The sequence below is a fragment of the Lepidothrix coronata genome, unplaced genomic scaffold (genome assembly GCF_001604755.1).
Source record: "Lepidothrix coronata isolate B3197 unplaced genomic scaffold, Lepidothrix_coronata-1.0 Scaffold199, whole genome shotgun sequence".
In the NCBI taxonomy this organism is placed as follows: domain Eukaryota; kingdom Metazoa; phylum Chordata; class Aves; order Passeriformes; family Pipridae; genus Lepidothrix; species Lepidothrix coronata.
The window spans coordinates 808,182-829,097 of record NW_016690379.1 but is presented as its reverse complement, the minus strand read 5'-3'; the positions used below and the strand labels follow the sequence as shown (position 1 = coordinate 829,097).

The 20,916-nt window shown below is 53.2% G+C and overlaps 3 protein-coding genes across 3 annotated transcripts in view; 1 reads left to right on the top strand and 2 right to left on the bottom strand.

Moving 5' to 3' along the window:
- Nucleotides 1-10,475, top strand: part of CNTN2 (contactin 2) — a 29,315-nt gene extending 18,840 nt beyond the window's left edge. Inside the window, exons 10-23 of the mRNA XM_017832159.1 lie at nucleotides 368-497; nucleotides 1,387-1,537; nucleotides 1,812-1,939; nucleotides 2,272-2,447; nucleotides 3,443-3,563; nucleotides 3,934-4,092; nucleotides 4,215-4,364; nucleotides 5,036-5,106; nucleotides 6,180-6,414; nucleotides 7,150-7,265; nucleotides 7,595-7,781; nucleotides 8,523-8,635; nucleotides 8,720-8,888; nucleotides 9,668-10,475. Coding sequence (XP_017687648.1) covers nucleotides 368-497; nucleotides 1,387-1,537; nucleotides 1,812-1,939; nucleotides 2,272-2,447; nucleotides 3,443-3,563; nucleotides 3,934-4,092; nucleotides 4,215-4,364; nucleotides 5,036-5,106; nucleotides 6,180-6,414; nucleotides 7,150-7,265; nucleotides 7,595-7,781; nucleotides 8,523-8,635; nucleotides 8,720-8,888; nucleotides 9,668-9,771 — 2,010 coding nt within the window. The 3' untranslated portion in view covers nucleotides 9,772-10,475. The remainder of the gene's footprint in view (nucleotides 1-367; nucleotides 498-1,386; nucleotides 1,538-1,811; nucleotides 1,940-2,271; nucleotides 2,448-3,442; nucleotides 3,564-3,933; nucleotides 4,093-4,214; nucleotides 4,365-5,035; nucleotides 5,107-6,179; nucleotides 6,415-7,149; nucleotides 7,266-7,594; nucleotides 7,782-8,522; nucleotides 8,636-8,719; nucleotides 8,889-9,667) is intronic.
- Nucleotides 6,162-16,650, bottom strand: TMEM81 (transmembrane protein 81). The gene is made up of 3 exons (XM_017832160.1): nucleotides 16,541-16,650; nucleotides 14,973-15,814; nucleotides 6,162-6,172 (listed from the first exon to the last, which is right to left on the bottom strand). The coding sequence occupies exon 2, from the start codon at nucleotides 15,798-15,800 to the stop codon at nucleotides 14,988-14,990; it is 813 nt and encodes a 270-aa protein (XP_017687649.1). The 5' UTR covers nucleotides 15,801-15,814; nucleotides 16,541-16,650; the 3' UTR covers nucleotides 6,162-6,172; nucleotides 14,973-14,987.
- Nucleotides 16,651-17,201: 551 nt separating this feature from the next.
- RBBP5 (RB binding protein 5, histone lysine methyltransferase complex subunit) overlaps nucleotides 17,202-20,916 on the bottom strand; it is a 10,042-nt gene continuing 6,327 nt past the window's right edge. The window contains exons 11-12 of the mRNA XM_017832081.1: nucleotides 20,319-20,513; nucleotides 17,202-18,891 (exon numbers count right to left, since the gene is read on the bottom strand). Of these exons, the coding sequence (XP_017687570.1) occupies nucleotides 18,863-18,891; nucleotides 20,319-20,513 (224 nt within the window). The 3' untranslated portion in view covers nucleotides 17,202-18,862. The remainder of the gene's footprint in view (nucleotides 18,892-20,318; nucleotides 20,514-20,916) is intronic.

Here is a 20,916-nt window from a genome sequence, read left to right as displayed (position 1 = left end):
CTTCCATGTGCCCCCATGAGGCTGCAAAGCAACTGCCACGATCCCAAGTTCCCTCTGCTGGCACTGCCATCCCAGCCATTGCTTCGTGCAGCTGCAGGGACTCACAGCCAGTTATCAGGGCAGAGAAATACCTGCCTTGGTCTGACCTGCACGGTGCTGCCCGGGCGCTCGGCAGTCTCAGCGAGCAGAGCACGGCGACGTGGGGGAGAGACTGGACGGCCATAAAAACACACCCTGAGTTTTCTCCCATGGAAAACCAGGCTGGCTCCGAAGAGTCTGCAATGAAACTCAACCCTGGCCACCCGAGGATTGAGTTCCATTTTTGGTTTTTTTCTCATCTAATGGGTTCATCCTCTTGTTTGCACAGAACCGCATCGAAGTGAGCGGTGGAGAGCTGAGATTTTCCAAGCTAGTCCTGGAGGACTCTGGCATGTATCAGTGTGTGGCTGAGAACAAGCATGGCACAGTTTATGCAAGTGCTGAATTAACAGTGCAAGGTAATTCCTCCCTTCCCAGAGCTCTGGGTTTCAATGGGACACTGAAGCATTTTAGACTCGTCCCGATGCTCGCGATCCCAGATTAAAGATGGGAGCAGACAAAAACTGCTTCACTCACCATTGAAATGTAGCTGCTGGTCCAATAAGACACTCTACAACCCTTTAAAAATCTAAATCCTGTGTAAATTCAGTAACTCTGAAAGAGAACAAGGACATCTGTTTAGCCACAGAGAGTGTACAGGACACCCAGCAGAAGCACTACAAATTCTCTTCCACTACAAGCTCCTCTTTTTTGGAGGAAAAAGGTCAAAACCCCAAGAGTTCAGCATCCATTCAGCCTGTCTTGATGGATGGTGACTGGAGCTGAACTGATGCCAAACCTGTTCCACACTGGTCTAAAAGTTCATCTCCTCGTGGTCAGGAGATTCCAGAGATAAATTAAAGGCCCTGAGCTCAACATTGAGACACTGAGGGCAACAGGTAAATCCCAATTCTCTCTGCAGTCCCAGGAGGAGTTTTAGGCAAGCTGGATGTCTGTGCTGGGGACTTCGGGCAGGATATTGAAGAGAATATCCTCAACATATTCCAAAGCAGCTGTTCTTGTGTCTCTCCAAGACCTTGCACTTGTTAGGGCCATTCCCATTGCTGTGTAAACAGGTGTGGCACACGACACCTGCCTCAGGTGTGTCACCCAACACCTGCCCTGGCAGGTGTTAGAACCCACCCAGCAGCAGAGGAACCACTCCTTTCATCCCGCTCTCCAGATACTGCCTCGCTTCTCTTACCAAGCCATCCAACAACAGATCAATACCCAGTCACTTGGCACTTCAAACGCCCCCAGAGCAGGGGGTTCTGACCATTCCTTAATCCTGTTTTTTCCCCCCTGTAGCCTTAGCACCAGATTTTAGACTCAGCCCAGTGAAGCGGCTGATCCCGGCAGCCCGGAGTGGGAAGGTCATCATCCCCTGCCAGCCACGAGCAGCACCCAAAGCCACTGTGCTCTGGACCAAGGGGACTGAGCTTCTGGTCAACAGCAGCAGGTAGCAGCACAGACTCAGCTTCTGCCTAGAAACTGTAGCTAAAATCACTTTTTTTTTTTTCTTGCCAGAAGACTGGACTTGATGACCCAAATGTGCTGCTCCGTCCCTGAGCTTTGTTGTTCCTCTAATTTCTCCTTTAGAAAACATGATATTTTTCTGTCTGTCTTTTTAATCTCTGATTTCTCTAAAAGCAGCAAGTGCTGGAAATTACCAGGGGTAGAGAGTGAACAGCCATTGTTAACCTTCCTCTTGTGTGGTTCCTCTCCCTCTCCAGGGTGACTATTACTGCAGATGGCACCTTGATCCTCCAGAACATCAGCAAATCTGATGAGGGAAAATACACCTGCTTTGCTGAGAATTTCATGGGCAAAGCCAACAGCACTGGGATCCTCTCTGTTCGAGGTAGAGCTGTTTGCCTTGATTTGGGGTCAGTCGAGCAAGAAACGTCTAAGAATGACTGATGGGATATTTCTCCTCTCCTTATACCCCCCAAACCAATGCAGTACTCGGGGAATCAAAGTAATCTCAGCCTGTGGAGCAGCAAAACCTTGTGCTGACCCACCACATCCCCCACCAACCTGGAGAAAAGCACTTCCCTTCTCTAAGGACCGCAATCCCTCCCCTTCCTCCTGTCAAAGCCCAGAGGGAGGACGAGCTGGAAAGGTGTTGGTTGGTTGGGATACTGGCACGTGGACGTTCTCAGCTGACAGCCCCTCCCCGCTCTTTCTCTGCAGATGCCACCAAGATCACCCTGGCACCATCCAGCGCTGACATCAACGTGGGTGAGAACCTCACCCTGCAGTGCCACGCGTCCCACGACCCCACCATGGACCTCACCTTCACCTGGGCCCTGGACGATTTCCCCATCGACTTCGACAAGTCTGAGGGGCACTACCGGCGAGCCAGCGTGGTGAGGGCACGGGGCACTCCTGTGCCACCAAAAGGGACAGGGAATTAGTGCCAGCCTCGTTGTTTGTGTGTCTGGGGGGGGCTGAGCCTGGCTGGGCACCAGCACCCACCAAAGAGGTGTTGTGAACTCCAAATCTCTGCGAGTGTCCAAGGCCAGGTTGGATGGAGCGACCTGGGACAGTGAAATGTGTCCCTGCCTGTGGCAGGGGGTGGGATGAGATGATCTTTAAGGTCCCTTCCAACCCAAACCATTCTGTGATTCTGTGATCACTCCCCTCCTCAGCTGGACGAGGGAGAGGGGAAGGCTCGTGGGTCGAGATAAGGGCAGGCAGGGATCACTCAGGGATCACTCAGAGGTCACTCAGGGATCACTCAGGTCACTCAGGGATCACTCAGAGGTCACTCAGATCACTCAGAGGTCACTCAGGGATCACTCAGAGGTCACTCAGATCACTCAGAGGTCACTCAGGGATCACTCAGAGATCACTCAGAGATCACTCAGATCACTCAGAGCTCACTCAGGGATCACTCAGAGGTCACTCAGGGATCACTCAGATCACTCAGAGGTCATTCAGGTCACTCAGAGGTCACTCAGGGATCACTCAGAGGTCACTCATGGATCACTCAGGTCACTCAGAGGTCACTCAGATCACTCAGAGGTCACTCAGAGATCACTCAGAGGTCACTCAGATCACTCAGAGGTCACTCAGGGATCACTCAGATCACTCAGGTCACTCAGTGATCACCACCATGAGCAAAACAGACTCAGCACAGGCCACCTGATGGGCTCAGCCTTGGCCAGCAGTGGGTCCCTCTCGGGGCCAGCTGGCCCTGGGGCCCCATCACACACGGGGGAATCGTCCAGCAGCTCCTCACAGATCCCACTTCCACACCCCCCTCGCTACCAAAACCCAGCTTTGCAAACCCAAACCACGAACTCTGACCCGTGATCGGGTTCAAACACCCTCCCCACTGCCTGTTCTCTCTCCCCTGCAGAAGGAAGCCATCGGGGACCTGAGCATCTCCAACGCGCAGCTGAGGCACTCGGGGCGTTACACGTGCACGGCCCAGACCGTGGTGGACAGCGCCTCGGAGTCAGCCACGCTCACCGTCCGGGGTAACTGCTCTGCCAGGAGCCTCCCTGCCCCTCACAGGCCCCTAAGTCGTGGCATGGCCCTTGCAAGGGATCAGTTTGCCCTCCCCTTGCGGCCACCCCACGGTCTGATATCTGAACTTCGTGACGCAGCTTAATGGGCGTGGTGGTGGTTTTCGGTCAAAGGTTGGGCTTGGTGACCTTGGAGGTCTTTTCCCAACCTTAGTGATTCTGTGAGATTTGAAAGGAGCTTTTTCTGGAGGGTAAAAACTGGAGGTGAGGCCTCCCAGCCCCCAGAAAAGAAAGGCCTGATGTCAATTTACAACCTGCACAATGCAAAGAGCGATGAAGCTCCAAATCTTTGACCTGAGTAACACGTCCCTTTGTCTCCCAGGGCCTCCCGGCCCCCCCGGGGGTGTGGTGGTGAGAGACATCAGTGACACCAGCGTCCAGCTGAGCTGGAGCCGTGGCTTTGACAACCACAGCCCCATCGCCAGGTACCTCATCGAGGCCAGGACCCTCCTCTCCAGCAAGTGGAAGCAGATGAGGACCAGTAAGTGTCTCGATGGCAGCACTGGGGACACAGCCCTCGAGGGCCACCAGGCACTGGTGAGCCCCTGCTCTGTGCTGCCACTCGCTCTATTCGCCCTCCTCTGGTGTTATTGGATTATATAGATCCTGTAAACATTGAAGGCAATGCAGAGACAGCCCAGGTGGTGAACCTCATCCCTTGGATGGATTACGAGTTCCGGGTCTTGGCCAGTAACATCCTGGGAGTGGGGGAGCCGAGTTTACCCTCCAGCAAAATCCGCACCAAGGAAGCAGGTAGGTGTGGGGACCCGAGGGATCTGTCCCTGCCTGCTGGAGGGGGAAGGCTGGCTTGGTCCCAAAGGATTAATCATCCCCTCGAGTGCTCCTGGAGGTGAGGCCATCACAGGATTTTCTGCCTCTCTGCCCATTTCCATGGCAAACACGAAGCAGTGGCAGAGCTGGCAGTGACTTCCCCGGCGTTAGAGGCAGCATATGAACATTATAAACCCTGGCATTATAAACCCTGCCTTCAAACCTTCTGGGCAGCAAGGCAAGGAAGGGGAAAGAGCTGTTGTATCACAGAGCACAGTTCTGCAAGAACAAGGTAGATTTCCCAGCAAAGAGCTGGGAATGTTCATCCCATCCCTGGCTGCCTGAAGGTGCTGTCATGAGGGCTGGAAGAGCAGCAGAACTGCTCTCAGTGTGCCAAAGGCAAAGTAACTCCTTTCCAATAAAAACTCCCCTCCACATCCCTGCCTTTGAGCTTCATCCCTGTCCCCTCAGAGCTGAGCTGGGCAGGCACAAGCCGGTGTTCCAGACCTGATTTCCACGGGTAAAAAAAAAAGAGAGCAGCCCCTCCACAGGAGCTGTCACCGCCCGTGACGCGCCGTGTCTGTGCCCGTCTCCATCACTGCCACCCCCTTAACCCAACCTGTGCTGTCTGCTTTTGTTTGGGGACCTGACAGCGCCCACTGTGGCACCATCTGGGCTCGGCGGCGGTGGAGGGGCTCCCAACGAGCTCATCATCAACTGGACGGTGAGTGCTGGCTGGGGGCCAAGGGGAGGAGCCCGGGCCATTCCCTTTGGGAAATCACTGCTCCAGTTACGATTCTGTTGAGCCAAACTTGGTCAAAAAAATCTCACTGGCTTTGTTGGAAATGATAGAACTTCCCTACATTTTAATCGATGGCAGCAAGTGCCTGGGTTTGGTTCTGCAGCCTCCTGCCGGTTTGATCTTTAAACCACTGAACCTTTGAGTCTCTCTGGAGTGGCTCTGATGGGCTTCAGTAGACAAGGCTCGAGGCAGCTGAAGATTGGACATCTGGGATCTTAAATTCGTGGCCATTCAGAGACACGGTGGAGTAATCAGGAGATACAGAGGGGATTAGCAGAGATATCAGAGCCTGAGAGTCGGAGACTCGCTGTCTGAGGAGAAGGGGAGCAAAGAATACGGAGCAAATTAGCCAGTGAGGGACAGAGCACTAATTAATGAGGGGAATTGTGTAACTCAGAACAAATGAACGTTGATTTCTTTGTTTGGCAGAACAGAATGGAACAGAATAGGATAGAATAGAATGGAATGGAGTGGAGTGGAGTGGAATGGAATAGAATAGAACAGAAGAGAATAGAATAGAACAGAATAGAATAGAATAGAAGTAAACTAGGAATAGAGTAGAATAGAATAGAAGTAAATTTGGAATGGAATGGAATGGAATGGAATGAAATAGAATAGGAATAGAATAGAATAGAATAGAATAGAATAGAATAGAATAGAATAGAATAGAATAGAATAGGAATAGAATAGAATAGAATAGGAATAGCATAGAAGAGAATAGAACTAAACTAGGAATAGAATTGAATAAGACTAGAATAGAATAGGATAGAACTAAACTAGGAATAGAATAGAATAGAATAGAAGTAAACTAGGAATAGAATAGAAATATGTGAAAATCCTTGGAAGGGGCACAGGCAGCTGGAATGATTCACTGCCTGTCTCTGGCCAGGACGAAGCAGTGCCTGTCCCCCCAACCCTTCAAAGGTGGGCTCGGGGGGTTCAGTTCATTGCTGATGACTTTTTAGCGAGTTTGAAGGCACTCTCTCCCCTCACAGCCGACTCTGAGGGACTACCAGAACGGGGATGGGTTTGGGTACCTCGTGTCCTTCCGGAGGAAGGGCTCCCAGGGCTGGCTGACGGCGCGGGTGCCTCACGCCGAGTCCCTGCACTACGTGTATCGCAACGAGAGCATCGCGCCCTACACCCCCTTCGAGGTGAAGATCAAGGCCTACAACAGGAAGGGAGAGGGGCCCGAGAGCCTCACTGCCATCGTGTACTCGGCTGAGGAAGGTACAGGGGCTGCACCAGGGTGGGATTGCCGGGGGGGGGTCAGCCTGGAGGACTTGAGAGCCCCTCCCAGTGGTTAAAGGGGCTCTGGGAGAGCTGGAGGGGGACTGGGGACAAGGGATGGAGGGACAGGATGGGGGAATAGCTTTAGGATGAAGGAGGGCAGGCTTAGATTAGATATTTTAAGGAGAAATTGTTTACTATAAGGGTGGTGAGGCCCTGGCACGGGTTGCCCAGAGAAGCTGTGGCTGCCCCATCCCTGGAAGTGTCCAAGTGTCCAGAGCAACCTGGGCTAGTGGAAGGTGGAACGGGATGGACCTCAATGTCCCTTCCAACCCAAACCATTCTCTGCCTGCAGGGACTCAGAATCCACCCTATTCTGCCCTCAGCCAGGTCCCTGCTGGGTCTGTCTGGGAGCTCAGCGACAGGAGAGGTTCCTTTGGCTCCCAGAACACTGGAACGTTCATCTGCTCCTTCAAACACCCAGAGATGTTCCCCCAGCCCAGCCACGACTGCCCCAGAGCCTGAGAGCAGACACAGACCCCCAGGACACCCAGCTGTGGCCCTGCTTGTCCTCCTAAGTCCCTAAATCCCTTCCCCTGGCTCTGCTCTGTCCCACAGCACCAGCTGTCTGCCCGCAGGGGGATGGGGCTGCAGGACAGCCCTTTGTCTGGTGCCCAAGTGCTGCTGCCCAGAGCCAGGAAAAAGGAGTTTATTCCCTTTCCTTGTCTTTTTCAGAACCCAAAGTGGCTCCTTACAGAGTTGTGGCCAAGTCTGTTCTGTCCTCGGAGATGGATGTGTCCTGGGAGCCCGTGGAGCAGGGGGATGTCACGGGAGTGCTCTTGGGCTACGAGGTACAGGCCTGGGATGGGAGACACTGAGGCTGAGGTGGGAGAGGCCAGCAAAGAAAACTCCCCCAGGTCAAGTGAGCTGGAAGGAAACAGCATTTTGTTGCCAAAGGGGGAGGATAATGAAGAGCCAAGTGGCTCTGATGGGGGTGGGACTGCTGCTCACAGGAGAGACTGAGAGAGAAACATCCCCTTTGTCCTGGTTGCCTTTCCACCTCAGTCCCAGGCACACACTGAGCAAACTAATAAATAACAGCCAGGGGTCTCCAGCCCTGGCTGTGGATTTGCAGATGCCTCTGTCCTTACTAAAACCCCCTGGGTCCTTCTCTGCCCAGATCCGGTACTGGAAGGACGGGGACAAGGAGGAGGCAGCTGACAGGGTGAGGACAGCAGGGCTGGTCACATCTGCCCACGTGACAGGGCTGAACCCCAACACCAACTACCACGTGTCAGTCCGAGCCTACAACCGGGCTGGGACCGGCCCCCCCAGCGCCTCCACCAACGTCACCACCACCAGGCCACGTGAGTGACCCCCCCAGGCTGCACATCCCCCTCCCCTGGGCCGCTGCTTCCTCCACGGGACCCCCAAAAACCTGAGTCACTCTTTATCCTGCTGCTCTGAGGCTGTTTTTTGTCATCCACGGAACGGTTTCCCTGAATTTTCCGAGATCAGAATTGTGGTCTGTGTATCCCTCACCTGAGCTCTGTCTATCCCTTACCTGAGCTGTGTGTATCCCTCACCTTGGGATCTGTGTATCCCTCACCTTGGGATCTGTGTATCCCTCACCCTAGAGCTGCATATCCCTCACCTGAGATCTGTGTATCCCTTGCCTGAACTGTGTGTATCCCTCACCTGAGAGCTGTGTATCCCTCACCCTGGAGCTGTTTTTCCCTCACCTGAGCTCTTTGTATCCCTCACCCTGGAGCTGTGTATCCCTCACCTTGGGATCTGTGTATCCCTCACCTGAGAGCTGTGCATCCTTCATCCTGGAGCTGTGTATCCCTCACCTGATCTCTGTGTATCCCTCACCCTAAAGCTGTGTATCCCTCACCTGAGATCTGTGTATCCCTCACCTTGGGATCTCTGTATCCCTCACCTGAGCTCTGTGTATCCCTCACCTGAGCTCTGTGCTCAGGCTCACCTTTGGTGGCCTTTAAACCCTCCCCGGGGGTGACATCAGCCCTGCTCACGGAGCCTCAGGAGGTGGCTGTAACCAGCACAACCCAGATCACTGAACCCCTGTCTTGCTTTGCATCCCTCAGCACCGAAAAGGCCACCTGGCAACATCTCCTGGACTTTCTCTGGCTCCACAGTCACCATCAAGTGGGACCCGGTGGTGGCGAGGGCGGACGAGTCGGCGGTGACGGGGTACAAGGTACGGGCAGGACGGGGCTGGGCCGCCCTCAGGGGGGAGTGACCCCCAGGAAAACACAAAACTCACAGTTCCCTCTCCCAACAGATGCTCTACAGGCAGGATTCCCACTCTGCCCCCACCCTGTACCTGGCCAGCAAGAGCCGGATCGACATCCCCATCCCCGAGGATTTCACCCACGCCTTCGTGCAGATCCGGGTCACGGGGCCGGGGGGGGACGGCACCCCTGCAGAAGTTCACATCCTCCGGAACAGTGGTAGGTTTGTTCCTCTGCCCTTCACAAGGTGCTTCCCAGGAGCTCAGAGAGAGGAGTCACCTGCAGCTCCCCTGCCCGTCCTTCCCACCGCTGTGCCGGGACAAAGGGTGACCCAGTCCCACCTCCTCCCCCACCTGACCCCACAGCACGGTGTAACCACCAATGCCAGGGTGTAACCACCAATGCCAGGGTGTAACCATCAATGCCAGGGTGTAACCACCAATGCCAGGGTGTTTTTAAATCCCACTCCCCCTTCCAGGGACACGGGAGAACACCCTACCCCAGGATTTTAGGTTGAGATTCTGGAATTGGGCTTTTCTGGAATTGGGCTTTTCTGGAAATGGCCTTTGGTTCCCTTGTGCTGTTCACTCAGAAGAACTCCTGACACATCGCTCTCCATCCTCCCCCCAAACCTCTCCCCCAGCTCTGACGACCTTTCACTCCAGCCTGGACCCACCTTATATATTTGCAGCTAAAGCCCTCGAGACCCCCCAGTCCCCCAACTCACCCAGAGTTCAAAACTAAGAAGTAAGTTCTTTGCTAAGAGTGAAATCCTGACTGTTTGTGACCCACCCTGACTCTGGGCCCCCCCAGCAGGTTCCCTTGATCCGGGGGTGAACACTCAGACCCCATCTCCAGATTGTTCTTCCAACACCAGCATTCCTGGGAGGTTCCTCGGTGACAAACAGGAGCACACAGAGCCCCACAACCAACACCTCGAGTCCCCCGCTGTCGGTGCCACCAGGCAGCCGCTCCTTCCCTGTCCCTCTCTTTTCCAGGGACCAGTATGATGGTGGAAGACTCGGGGACGAGGCCCCAGGCTGTGGTGATCACCACCAACTCCCTGCTCATGGTGGCCCTGATCAGCTCCCTGGAGCTCTGACCGAGGCCGGACGCGGGACTCGGGACGTGATTCCCCCCGATCCAGGCGGGAAAACCACAACCCTCGGCTGCTGCAACTCCCACTTTGTACCAGAGCAGCACCACGGGGAGAGGATTTGACAGAGGAGGAGAAGGAGGAGGAAAGAAAACAGCTTTTTTTTTTTGGTTTGGAGGAACGTGAGGTTTCCTACGAGAGATGTGGCTCTTTGACCGATGAAACTTTTTTAAAGGGACGAGGAAAGGAAGAATTCCCTGGGAATTCTGCAGCCAGCTTCCCCCTCCCCACACGGCACCCAGTAGGTTTTCTGCCTTATGAAGCCATGTATGAGATAACCAGACTGCTAAATTGGACTTTTTTTTTTTTTTTTAACTCTGTACAGTGAATTGTTTTTTGGGGGGGACAGAGAGGATGGACGGGGACTGAGAGTTCAGTGAGCAGCACGTTCCACACCATCTCTGAGGAGCTATGGGACAGGATTTACTCTTTCTTCCCCATAACATGAGCCAAATTCTGCAGCAACCAGCCCAAGGAGCTAAAGCCAGGGGAGGATTGATCTCTGCCCCAGCCTGGGGTTTGTCTCAGCTGCTCTGAGGTGCAACTTCAGTGTTCCCCATGTCCCACGTGCTTTTGGGGTGGTGTCGTGACCCTGTTTGCTTCTTTCCTTCCTGTCTGGGGGAAAAAGGGAAAAGGAGATAGTTTTCTAGGGAAAAAAGAAAAAAAAAAGTAGCTCTGCCTAAAAATGGAGGTGTCAGTAAATCCCAGTTCAATAGAGGGGCTTAAAGGAGGAGGGAAAAGTATATTCCATGATTGAAACAAGAACTGGAGACTTGAGGAAGCCACCACTGGGACAATGAGGAGGATCTGGGCTCAGATTCCTCTCCCTGCACACAGAGTTCAAACAGCCCAAATGTCAGGCTCAGCCTGGGGCTGCAGGACTGAGATCCAGCCCAGAGGTTGGTCTGGCTTTCAGGCTCAACAGCCCAAAGCACAGGGATGCTGAGGGGCACCTTTAGCTGGGAAAAGATGGGATGCACCACTCCCTGAACTGGCTGGGAATAATGCTCCTGTTGAAATCTCTGCCTCCCAGTAAAGCAGTCGACCAAAGTTAATGAGGGTTGATTCCTGTTGCTGCTGGGTTGATCCCAAGGGTGCTTTTAGGGGCCTTTCCCTCCCTCCTTCCCAAAGGACAACACTCCCAGCCCCCAGAATTACCTGGCAAAGGGCTGCAGCTGCAGGACTAAGCCCTGCCAAGGCCCTGGCACAGTTTCCACGTTAAATGCCAATTCCTTGCCCTTTTTAACCATTTTAAACTGCTGTGTCCTAAGTCTTGGGGAGCATTTGAGAGATCACAGGCTGCCCAGGGACTGCCCTGGAGTCAGAATCCCTGGAAATGTCCAAAAAACACGTGGATGTGGCACTCGGGAATGTAGTTTAGTGCTGATCGCTGGACTTGAGGATCTTAAAAGGTCTTTTCCAACCTTAATGATTCCATGATTCCATAACCCCCCTGGTCTCCCTGTTGTGTATATCCAGAGTAACCCATCACAATTAATCCCTAGCCCTGGAAGCAAAGAGGGAAAAGCCCAGGTGGGTTCCCAGGGTGGGAGGAGCAGCTCTGGGATGAGGGGAGGAGGCTCCCTGTGTTTAGCAAACAACAGGAATGTTTTAACCCAGGCAAAGAAAAATAAACGTAATGGAAACGTGGTAACACCTCGAGCCCACCTGCACGAAGGAAGGAAACCTCCCTGTTCCCATGACAAATAATACCCAGGATAAAGTGGGAACAGCAGCCAAAGGCTCCTGCTGGCACAGGGCAGGATGAGGGAGGAACTGTCATTCCCAGGCCCCTCTGCAGCTCTCCAGGAATTACCCACCTCCAGTCTGGGGGAATTCGCTGATCCTCCAAAGCTGTGGAGCCAGAAAAGGCAGTGGCAGGTTATGGAACTGCAGGGAAAACCCCGGGAAACCCCCGAGGGAAGGACAGGAGGGAGGGAGAGCAAAGGGTTCCCACTGGAGGATGAGAAAGGCCAAGTTCAGGGCCGGGTGGTGGCAGGAAAATCCCTCTGCAGACCCCACAGCTCGGGGTTTGTGCAGGTGCAAGTCAAATTAAGACCAAGAGCGGCTTGTTTGGGGCAGTTCTGGTGCTGGTGATTTATCAGAGGGGGTAAGTGAGGCACAGAAAAGGAGGGAAGAAGGAAAGGGGAAAAGGGAAAAGGAAAAAAGGGAAAAAGAGAAAAAGAGAAAGGAAAAAGAGAAAAAGGGAAAAGGAAAAAGGAGAAGGAAAAAGAAAAAGGGAAAAGGGGAAAGGGAAAAAAGGGAAAGGGAAAGGAAAAAGGAAAGGGGACAAGGAAAAGGAAAAAGAAAAAAGAAAAAGGGAAAAGAAAAAAGAGAGAAAGGGAGAGGAAAAAGGAAAAGGAGAAAGAAAAAGGGAAAAGAAAAAAGGGAAAAAGGGAAAGGAAAAAGGGAAAAGGAGCTGCAGAGACTCCCCTCCTCACTGGTGTTATGAGCTCAGGGATTTCTGCTGCCCAGGGCTCTGCCAGGGCAGGGGCAGCATCATTAGAGATCCCAGCAGGGAGCAGCCAGGATTGGGATGAATCCCTGCCCAAGGACCCTCATTAAACGGGCTGCACTGGGCAGAAATCAGGGAGACAAATGGATCCGGGCTGACAAACAGGCGGGAGCTGCTGGGAACACCCCGGGGAGAGAACACAGCACGTCCTGCCCGGCAGGGGAAGCTTCCCAGCCCGCTGGCTTGGGCTGGGGGGTGGAGAGAACCTGGAGAGGAGGAGCAGAAAGGAGGGGAAAGGGGGGACAAGAATACTTATCCCAGAGCTTTATCCCAGCAGATCGTGGAGCTGCTGCAGGAACAGGGGCCACAATTAATGGAGGAGTCCCATCAATCAATGGAGGAGTCCCATTAATTAATGGAGGAGTCCCCCAGGCTGGCCCAAAAGCAGCTCGGGGGGGTTGTTTCCTTTGCTGCAGAGTTACACCAAGGCAGTCACTCAGCTATTCCAGGAGCTCCCAGCGATTCCCGGCGCTGCCAAGGCCTCCTGTTATCAGCTCCCCCTCCTGTTATCAGTTCCCCCTCCCCAGGTGCCAAAGCCGTCAGCGGCTCCGCTCCCTCCCTCTCCCAGTCTGGCTGGAGCAGCTCAGCACTAATTGCTTCCCGAGGAGTCTGTTCCACACAAACTCCTCCAGCTGGGAACCGGCAGCACCAAAGGTCTGCACGGAGCCCCCTCCTCCAGGGGAGGGTGAAGAGCTCAGTTCCCAACTCACGGCACGAAGAGACACCTTTTTTTTTTTTTTTTTCTTGCTGTTCTTCCTCTCGTGGTGCCCGAGGAAACCCCCATCTCTCAGGAAGAGCTGGGAAGAGAAGCAGGGATGGGGAGATGCTGTTGGAAAGGTTCCTGCTTCAGCTGCTTGCACTGACCTTCCTGCACCTCCAACCTCTCCTGGTCCCTTTTTCCCTCCCTCCCCTCCAGCCCCCACAGACCTGTTTAGTTAAACACCCCCCAACACACTTAATCAAAAAGCACCCCAGGAAAGTGCCATTAAGAGGCCCAGTCCCCTCCTTGCTGACAGCTGGAGCCACACTGTCCATCCCAGGCTTCCATCTCAAATTAAGCATTAAAATTATATATATTAATCTTCCCTGCCTGGGGCATCTGGGTCCCCTCAGGAAGAAAAAAAAAAAAAAAAAAGAGAGAGACATAATAAAAAGATGAAAAAGGAGCCTTTTGGCTCCCACTCTGACCTCCTCAGCTGAGCAGGGGGAAATGGGCTCTGCTGGAGCTTTCATGTCGTTCTGGCCAGGTTTTTTAAAATCACAGCTGCCCCCAGGATGCAGAGTCCCCAATTTCCATCACAAAGAGCAGAGAAGGTCCCCAGATGGGGCAGCTCCTGGTTGATTTTAAGCATCAGCTCCCAGCCCTCTCCCCCGTGGTGGGTCACTCCCAATTTGCCCATTTTCTTCGTGTTCAGAAGGCAAAAAGAGCTCTGGAAAGCAGGGGTGGGAAGTGCCTATTTCAGTTTTCACTGGCAAATAAAAGTGTTTCCCTCCATTTAAAGCATTTTTGTGTCATTCTGCTAAAAAGAAAAACTAATTGTAATGTTTCCATCTTTAGTATCAGGGCTGTATGGTTATTTTCCCTGGAATTGAGTGTGCTTTGCATTCCTGTAATTCACAGGGAAAAAAGGAAACAGAGAATAAATAGAGTTGTTTGCTGGAAAATAAGAAAGTAAAAAGGGGAGGAACTTCGTAGGTCCCTGATTGTGCTTCCAAGGGGGAAGCAACACCCCTGCAGAGCTGCTGCTTCCTGCTGTTCACCACCAGGAAAGACCCACAGACCCACTGAACTCTTCCCTTCCTCCCCCTTGGAGCGTTTCAGGGCTGAGCTCAGCTCTGAGTCAGGACTAAAAACACACTAAGAACAAGGTCTGCTTGTTCCTAAGCTGAAGGTCTGTCTGTGCTCCTGCTCTGCTGCTCAGCTCTCAGAGGGAACAGGGCACACTCCAACCAGCCCTGAGGACACCTGGAGTTTTCCAGGCTCCAGTGGGAGGAGATGTGTCCCCAGGGAAGGAGGCAGTGCTGCTCCATCCCTCGTCCCCACAGCCACTGTGACCAAACCCTTGGAGCTGGGGAAAGGACTCAGCCAGCCAGGAAATCTGCTCTTGCTGGAGGAACATCCCCCACCAACCCCTGAGCTGTGGCAGCTCCAGCCCCACGGAGCTCTCAGCGAGGCAGGAGAAATTTGGGGAATAAGGGTGGCAAGTTAAATAAAACCCCCAGAGACCTCGAGGTAAAACAGAGACCCATCAGAGGAGCACAGTTGTGAGCTGGCAGCTGTTTGCCGTGGCTCAGTGTCCTCCAAATCCTGCCTGGATCATTCCAGAACTCCACTGGAGGCAAAGTGCCTCGTCCCACCCGTCTGCGCTGCTCCAGTGAGACTCAGGCTCTGCTCTAAAACCCTGCACTAACTCAGCACCAAAGGGCAAGGAAATATTCCTGAATAAATCTGTGTCAGCCGGAAAATAAAGCACAAATATCACATAAAACACTCATGGAATCACTGGAATCTCCTGAGTCAGAAGGGACCCACGAGGATCACCAAAGTCCAGCCGTGGCCCTACACAGACCACCCCAAGAACCACACCCCGAATTCCCCCTTAACACCAATAAAGAGACAAATACAAACAACTGCAGGAATCTCCCTTCATTTCTCTGCTCCTCTCCTTCTCCAAAGCCTCTGGCAGCAGCAGAGCAGGAGGCTGAGCAGGATGGCCCCCAGCACTCCGCTCCCAATTCCCAGCACAGCTTCAGAGAACTCCTCCTGCTCCCAGAAGCGCTCCCGCCCTTCCCGGCTGCCGTTCCCGGCGCTCCCCTCCTTCAGGTTCCCCTCCAGCTTCTGCTCCCAGGTCAGGGACTGCTGGAAGCTGAGCCCCACCAGGTCTCCAGGGATGACCCTGAGGCCAAAGTAGACCCTCTTGATGGGCTTGGAGGTGCCCCGGAGCCGCACATCGCACCGGTAGGTCCCGGCGTGCGCCTCCCGCGCGGGGGAGAAGCTCAAAGCGGGGCTGGAGTTCCTCAGGGGCTCGAACAGGAGGTCGTTGGTGGTGATGAGGCCCCGGGCCAGCTCCCAGGTGTAGCTGTAGCCGTGGTTGCCCGGCCTGGGGGCGTCGGGGGCCAGGCAGGGCAGCTGGAGGGGCTGCCCCGTGGGCACGGTGAGGTGCCGGAGCCCGCACAGGAAGGTGCCCAGGCAGTAGGAGCTGACCAGGGAGCAGTTCCTCCTCTCCCCGGCCGGGGTCACCTCACACAGCTCCTCCAGCTTCAGGCCTGGCCCGCAGGTGACGCTGCAGGGTGTGGAGTTCACGGCGATCCTGGCCACCGACGCCCTGAGCTGCTCCAGGATCTCCTCCGAGATGGGCACCTCGCTCGGGACGGGCACCTCGCCCGGGGACACCACGGCCAGGACACACAGGGCACTCAGCACCAGCCCGGGGACGTGGCTCTGCTCCAAGGGCTTCATGGCAGCTCCTCAACCTGAATTCAGCAGCCAAAACACCCCCCAGAATCATCCTCTGTAAATCTTCACACTTGGTGTTTCTGAAATCCCACCAGCACCATCTTCAATCCTTCCTCTAGGGAAGATCCTCCCACTAAGAGATCCTTCCACTAGGAGAGATCCTTCCACTAGGGAAGATCCTTCCACTAAGAGATCCTTCCACTAGGAGAGATACTTCCACTAGGAGAGATCCTTCCACTAGGAGAGATCCTTCCACTAAGGAAGATCCTTCCTCTAGGAAAAATCCTTCCACTAGGGGAGATCCTTCCCCTAGGAGAGATCCCTCCACCAGGAGAGACCCTGCCAGGCTGGAAGCACAGCACTGCCAAAAGAGACCCAGCAACCCATTCCTGTGCCCCCCCGAACGTGAGTCAGGAATCCCAGTTCCTTCAGCAGGGCGGGAATGTTCCCATCCAGCACATTCCAGCAATTTGGGTGTATTTGATAGCTTAGAGGAGAAGATGTTCTCCCTTCTCTGCAAGACTTTCTCTGCCTTTTCAGGCAAATTTCCACTGTAAAGAAGCTCCACTTTAATTTTCCCACCAAGCTACAGAGTGGCAGAGGTGATTACTGCAGGAATCTTTAAACTAATGCTGTGGAGCACGAGGAAATCCCAATTCCTTGTGCAGGACCTGTTCAGTTCTGACCTACCCACACATCCCCCAGCCTAAAGCACTCCCCCAGCTCAAACCCAACATTCCAACCTCCAGCCACTCTGATCCACCGAAATCCAAGGCAGTCTGGGCAGGGGTTTGCCTCTGGTGACACCCAGATCCACTCCCAGGGGAGCAGAGCTGATGTCACAGCCCCAAACATTCCGAGGAGGAACAAAGGGAAGGCAAAGCAAATCCTCTGGGATGAGGAACCAAAAGCACCACCCCCCATCAGAGGGATGTCCCCTGCTCTGTCACAGCCACCACTCCAAAGGGATCTGAGCCCAAAATCCTCATGTTCCTCTAAGGCAGAGGCCACTCAGACCCTGCTTGGAGAGGAGAGATCCCAGTGGGATTCACCTGGAGCTCAGCCATCCCAAAGGAACAATGCACTGCTGCTCTTCACCACAAAACCCACAGTTCCTGGGTTTCATGGGGTCATTCCCAGTTTTCTGGGCCACAGAACTGTGCTGTCTCCAGTCCTTGACCAAGGGTCATCCCCGTCCTCACCAACCCACCCACGGGCTGCCCACGTTGGGATTGCCAAGCCCTTCACCATAAATCCACACATTTCTCTTCCTGATTCCCTTGAACTTAAAATGAGGAATTCTGGGGAGCTGCATTTCCCACACCCAATGTCCCTGGAGGTGCCCTGCCCACCCAGCTCCCCTCTGGGCTGTGGGATTCCCAAATATCACCACGACCCCCAGGATTTTAGGAAATGAAAAGGTACCTCTTTATTTACAAACACCAACCTGACACCTTGTTCTACCACCAAGCCAGCACCTGACAAATACTGTACAAAACTCCAGAGACCAGAAAATAAAATTATAGGGCTGAGAGGAAAAAAAAATAAACCCAGGACATTTACACTGTACAGAGAAGCTTTACCAGCCGTGGAAAGCTCAGTCTGGGGCAAATCAAATGCTTCAAACCACGAGCTGTGCATTTTTAAAGCTTGGGGGGGGTCAGGCACACCAAACACTGGTGGATTTGACACATCAGAGTCATCCCACGAGCAGAAAAGAACGAAGAAAACTAATATTGTACTCGTTGATAACGAATTCCATTAAATGAAGCAAAATGTACCCAAGCTGGAAATGAAAATAACAGTTTTTAAAAAGCTTCTGAATCAAAATGTCTCCCCCTCTTCCCCAGGCAGCCACTGCACATTTCTGGCTGCAAATGAATAAATCTCTTTGTGACTCCCTGGTTTTAATGTCTGCAGGACACTCTGATACTTTAAATAATCATGATAATCCCAATAATTACACTGGGGAAAAACTGGAAGTGTTGCACAGGAGCTATAAAAGTCTGTGAAAGGAGGGTCCTTAGGAATGAAAACTTCCTTTTACCAGGATGTTGGTGGAGTACAAGATGTTCAGGCTGTGGGTGTTGACAGAGAAAGTGCCTCTTCCCATTCCTACAAGGAAAATATTCCAGCTGTCCTTAAGGAATAAAAGGTTAGAGCATGGCTGGAATGAGCTGTCAGCATCCACCTTTCTTCCATTTTTAACCCAGAAGTGGGGGAAAAAAAAAAGAAAACCCCTTTGAAAAAGCCCTGTTTCAGCTGAGAGAAACCCTGGTTCTGTTTTTAACCCTCTCCCAGTCCCCAGCAGTGAAGGAGGAACCCAGTTATTTCTGGCAGGGCACCTCCCAGGGAAGGGAATAAAAACACTTGCAAGGACAGACAGAACCTGCCAACACAGCTTTTGGTATCACAGGCTGGGAGAAAACACATCAACTGAATATTTTATGGAGAGCTCCTTTCACTTGCTCCTTCTCCCACCAGCAGAGTCTCAAAAATATCCACCCAGTGAAGGCTCAGCCTTTGCAGACTCCAGAGGTGTCCTGGCTCTTCTCATCCATGTCCCTCCACTGGAGATGCCCCAAAGCCTGGCCCAGGAGCAGCAGCAGCAGCACTAAGGTCAGCAGGGAGCACTGAGCTCCTGGGAATGCTGGGCAGGAATAACAGGACTCCAAAGGAGAATTCCCAGCAGGGAAAGGGCAGTTTGCAGGATACACAGTCACATCAGGAGTAAAAACACACACTGGGGGTGTTCTTCAGTCCAGGAATGAAGAAAAGGATTTAGACAAAGGCTGGGGAGCTCTGGAGTGGCAGGGGGGGACAGCAGGGTTTGTCACCACCAGGACAGTCCAACGAGTCCCTCTCCAATGGCACGACCTGAGCCAGCATCCCCCACTGACCCACGGAGAGCAGCCTCTTCCAGAGCCATTCCTGGCACCAGTCACTCCCTGAATCCATGAGCAGTCAGTCTGCTGGCTCTGGCAGCCCCTCTGACTGAGCATTCCAGCCGTTTCCACAGGAGGGTGCCAACAGAGGAAAGAGCACAGGAGGGTAAAGGAGGGTCTTCACAACAATTCTGAGATTGCACCACCTGCTAAAGAGATCAGAGACAGGGGGAAGATAAGTGACCAGCCCCACACAGGAGTTACCAGAAAGCAGAGAGCACCAAACATGGCAGCTTTTCCAGAAAAAAAAATGAAGGAGAACGAGGTTTTCTAGATAAAGCAACTCTTTTCTGAATGATCCCTGACATCCTCTGACACTGCTGGATGTCCCTTCCTGAGCTGGGAATTCAGAAGAGTCACCCCCTGCCAGTGGATCTGCCACCAGCAGCTCCTCAGCCCCTCCCAAGGCTGCCCTGGGCTGTTTAACTCCTGCATTTTGCAGTGAAAAGGCATCAAATGGAAGCCCAGGAAACATCCCCCACGTTTTTCCAGGTTTCTTTTATCCCGTTTTCATCCCTTTTATCCCATTCCCTGTTACAGCACATCATGATCAGAACCAGTACAAGCAACAGTGAGGAGCTGAGCAGGAAGGACAAGGAGCAGGGTGGGCAGCATAGGACCAGCAGTGAGGGAAGGAAGGGGGGGAATCAATCACTTCTGGACACTCTAAAAATCCACAGCAGCAGCTGCTGAGTTCAAGGAAATGCAAAATTTGATGTATCAATTCCACTGTGCCTTTGAAGCTGCTCGTATTTCAACCCTGAGCTCTTCATTAAAATCTAAAAATAAATGGATTCCACATCGCTGGAGCCAAACTTGTGCCTTCTGTGCTGGGCTTGGATGAGCTTTTCCCAGAAAAGAGGCAAATGAGACCATGGGAAACACTTGAGTGTCTCTCAGACTCAGTCTGGGCCCCAACAAAGGCGACTGCAACTGCCCTGCTTTAGCACACAACCAACAAAATAGAACCAAAAAGCAAAAAAGGGGGGGAAATCCCCCCAAGCCTGTCCTGACCTACAGTAACTGTGCCTTCTGCAGTTGAAATGAGGCTGCTGTACAGCTTGGATTAGAAAATTCAGCTCCTGGGCTTTGTCTCGGGGTCCATTTATCAAACAGACCATTAGTGATGCTCCTTTCCCTCCTTCCTTGTGGGATTTCTCTGTTCCCTGTCCCTCTGCCTGGCACTGATGGCACAAAGTGCCAACTGCAGCTTCAGAACCCTTCACCAGTTACATTTCTCCCCCCAAACCAACCCAAACCACGTCCTTCCTGTTTATGCAAGAGCTGATGGAAGTTATTGAAGAGACCAAATGATTTTTTCTCCTCTGGAAGCAGTGCCTAACTTCCCCTGAACCCCTCCTAAAGCTCTTCCTACCCGAGGTATCGTTTCCCCCCCGAATCCTGACAGCAGTTCCACTTCACCCCAAGCTCCAATTTTGCCTCTCCTTGACAGCAGCCAAACACTGAGTGAGCAAAGTGCCATTTGAGGGGGAGCTAAAAACACCTCTAAGGACTGAAGGGGCTGCACAAAGCAAGGCCACCAAGCAAGCCAGGGGTGCTGAGGTTGGTTCCTTACCTGTCAAGGGCTGTCCCAGCTCCGCCTGCACTTTACCCTTCGCTGCTCCTTCCAGAGGTAAAGCACCTCTGTCCCCTTTGTAGAGTTTCGGTTTAAATGGAGAATCTTTGTCTTTACCTTTTGATCCTTTAGGCCTGCCTGCTTGCTTCTTCTTGGATTTACCATCTCCCTTCACGCCCAGCAGCGGGTGGACTTCTGGGAGGGGGAAAAAAAAACGGGATTCTGGGGTGAGTTATCCCTCGAGATGGGTCAGGGTGCAAAGAGAGGGAAAATTTGGGGGGGGTGGGTTCTAAAGGGGCTCCAGGAGAGCTGGAGAGGGGCTTTGGATGAGGGCATGGAGGGAAAGACAAGGGGGAATGGCTTCCCACTGAAGGCAGGGTGAGATGGGATGTTGGGAAGGAATTCCTCCCTGGGAGGGTGGAGAGGGGCTGGGATGGATTTCCCAAAGGATGCCCCATCCCTGGGAGTGGCCAAGGCCAGGCTGGATGGGGCTTGGAGCAACCTGGGACAGTGGAAGGTGTCCCTGCCCGTGGCAGGGAGTGGGATGGGATGGGATGGGATGGGATGGGATGGGATGGGATGGGATGGGATGGGATGG

Excerpts from the sequence above, each read along its gene's own strand:
- TMEM81 (XM_017832160.1), bottom strand. The coding sequence starts at position 15,800 with ATGAAGCCCTTGGAGCAGAGCCACGTCCCCGGGCTGGTGCTGAGTGCC.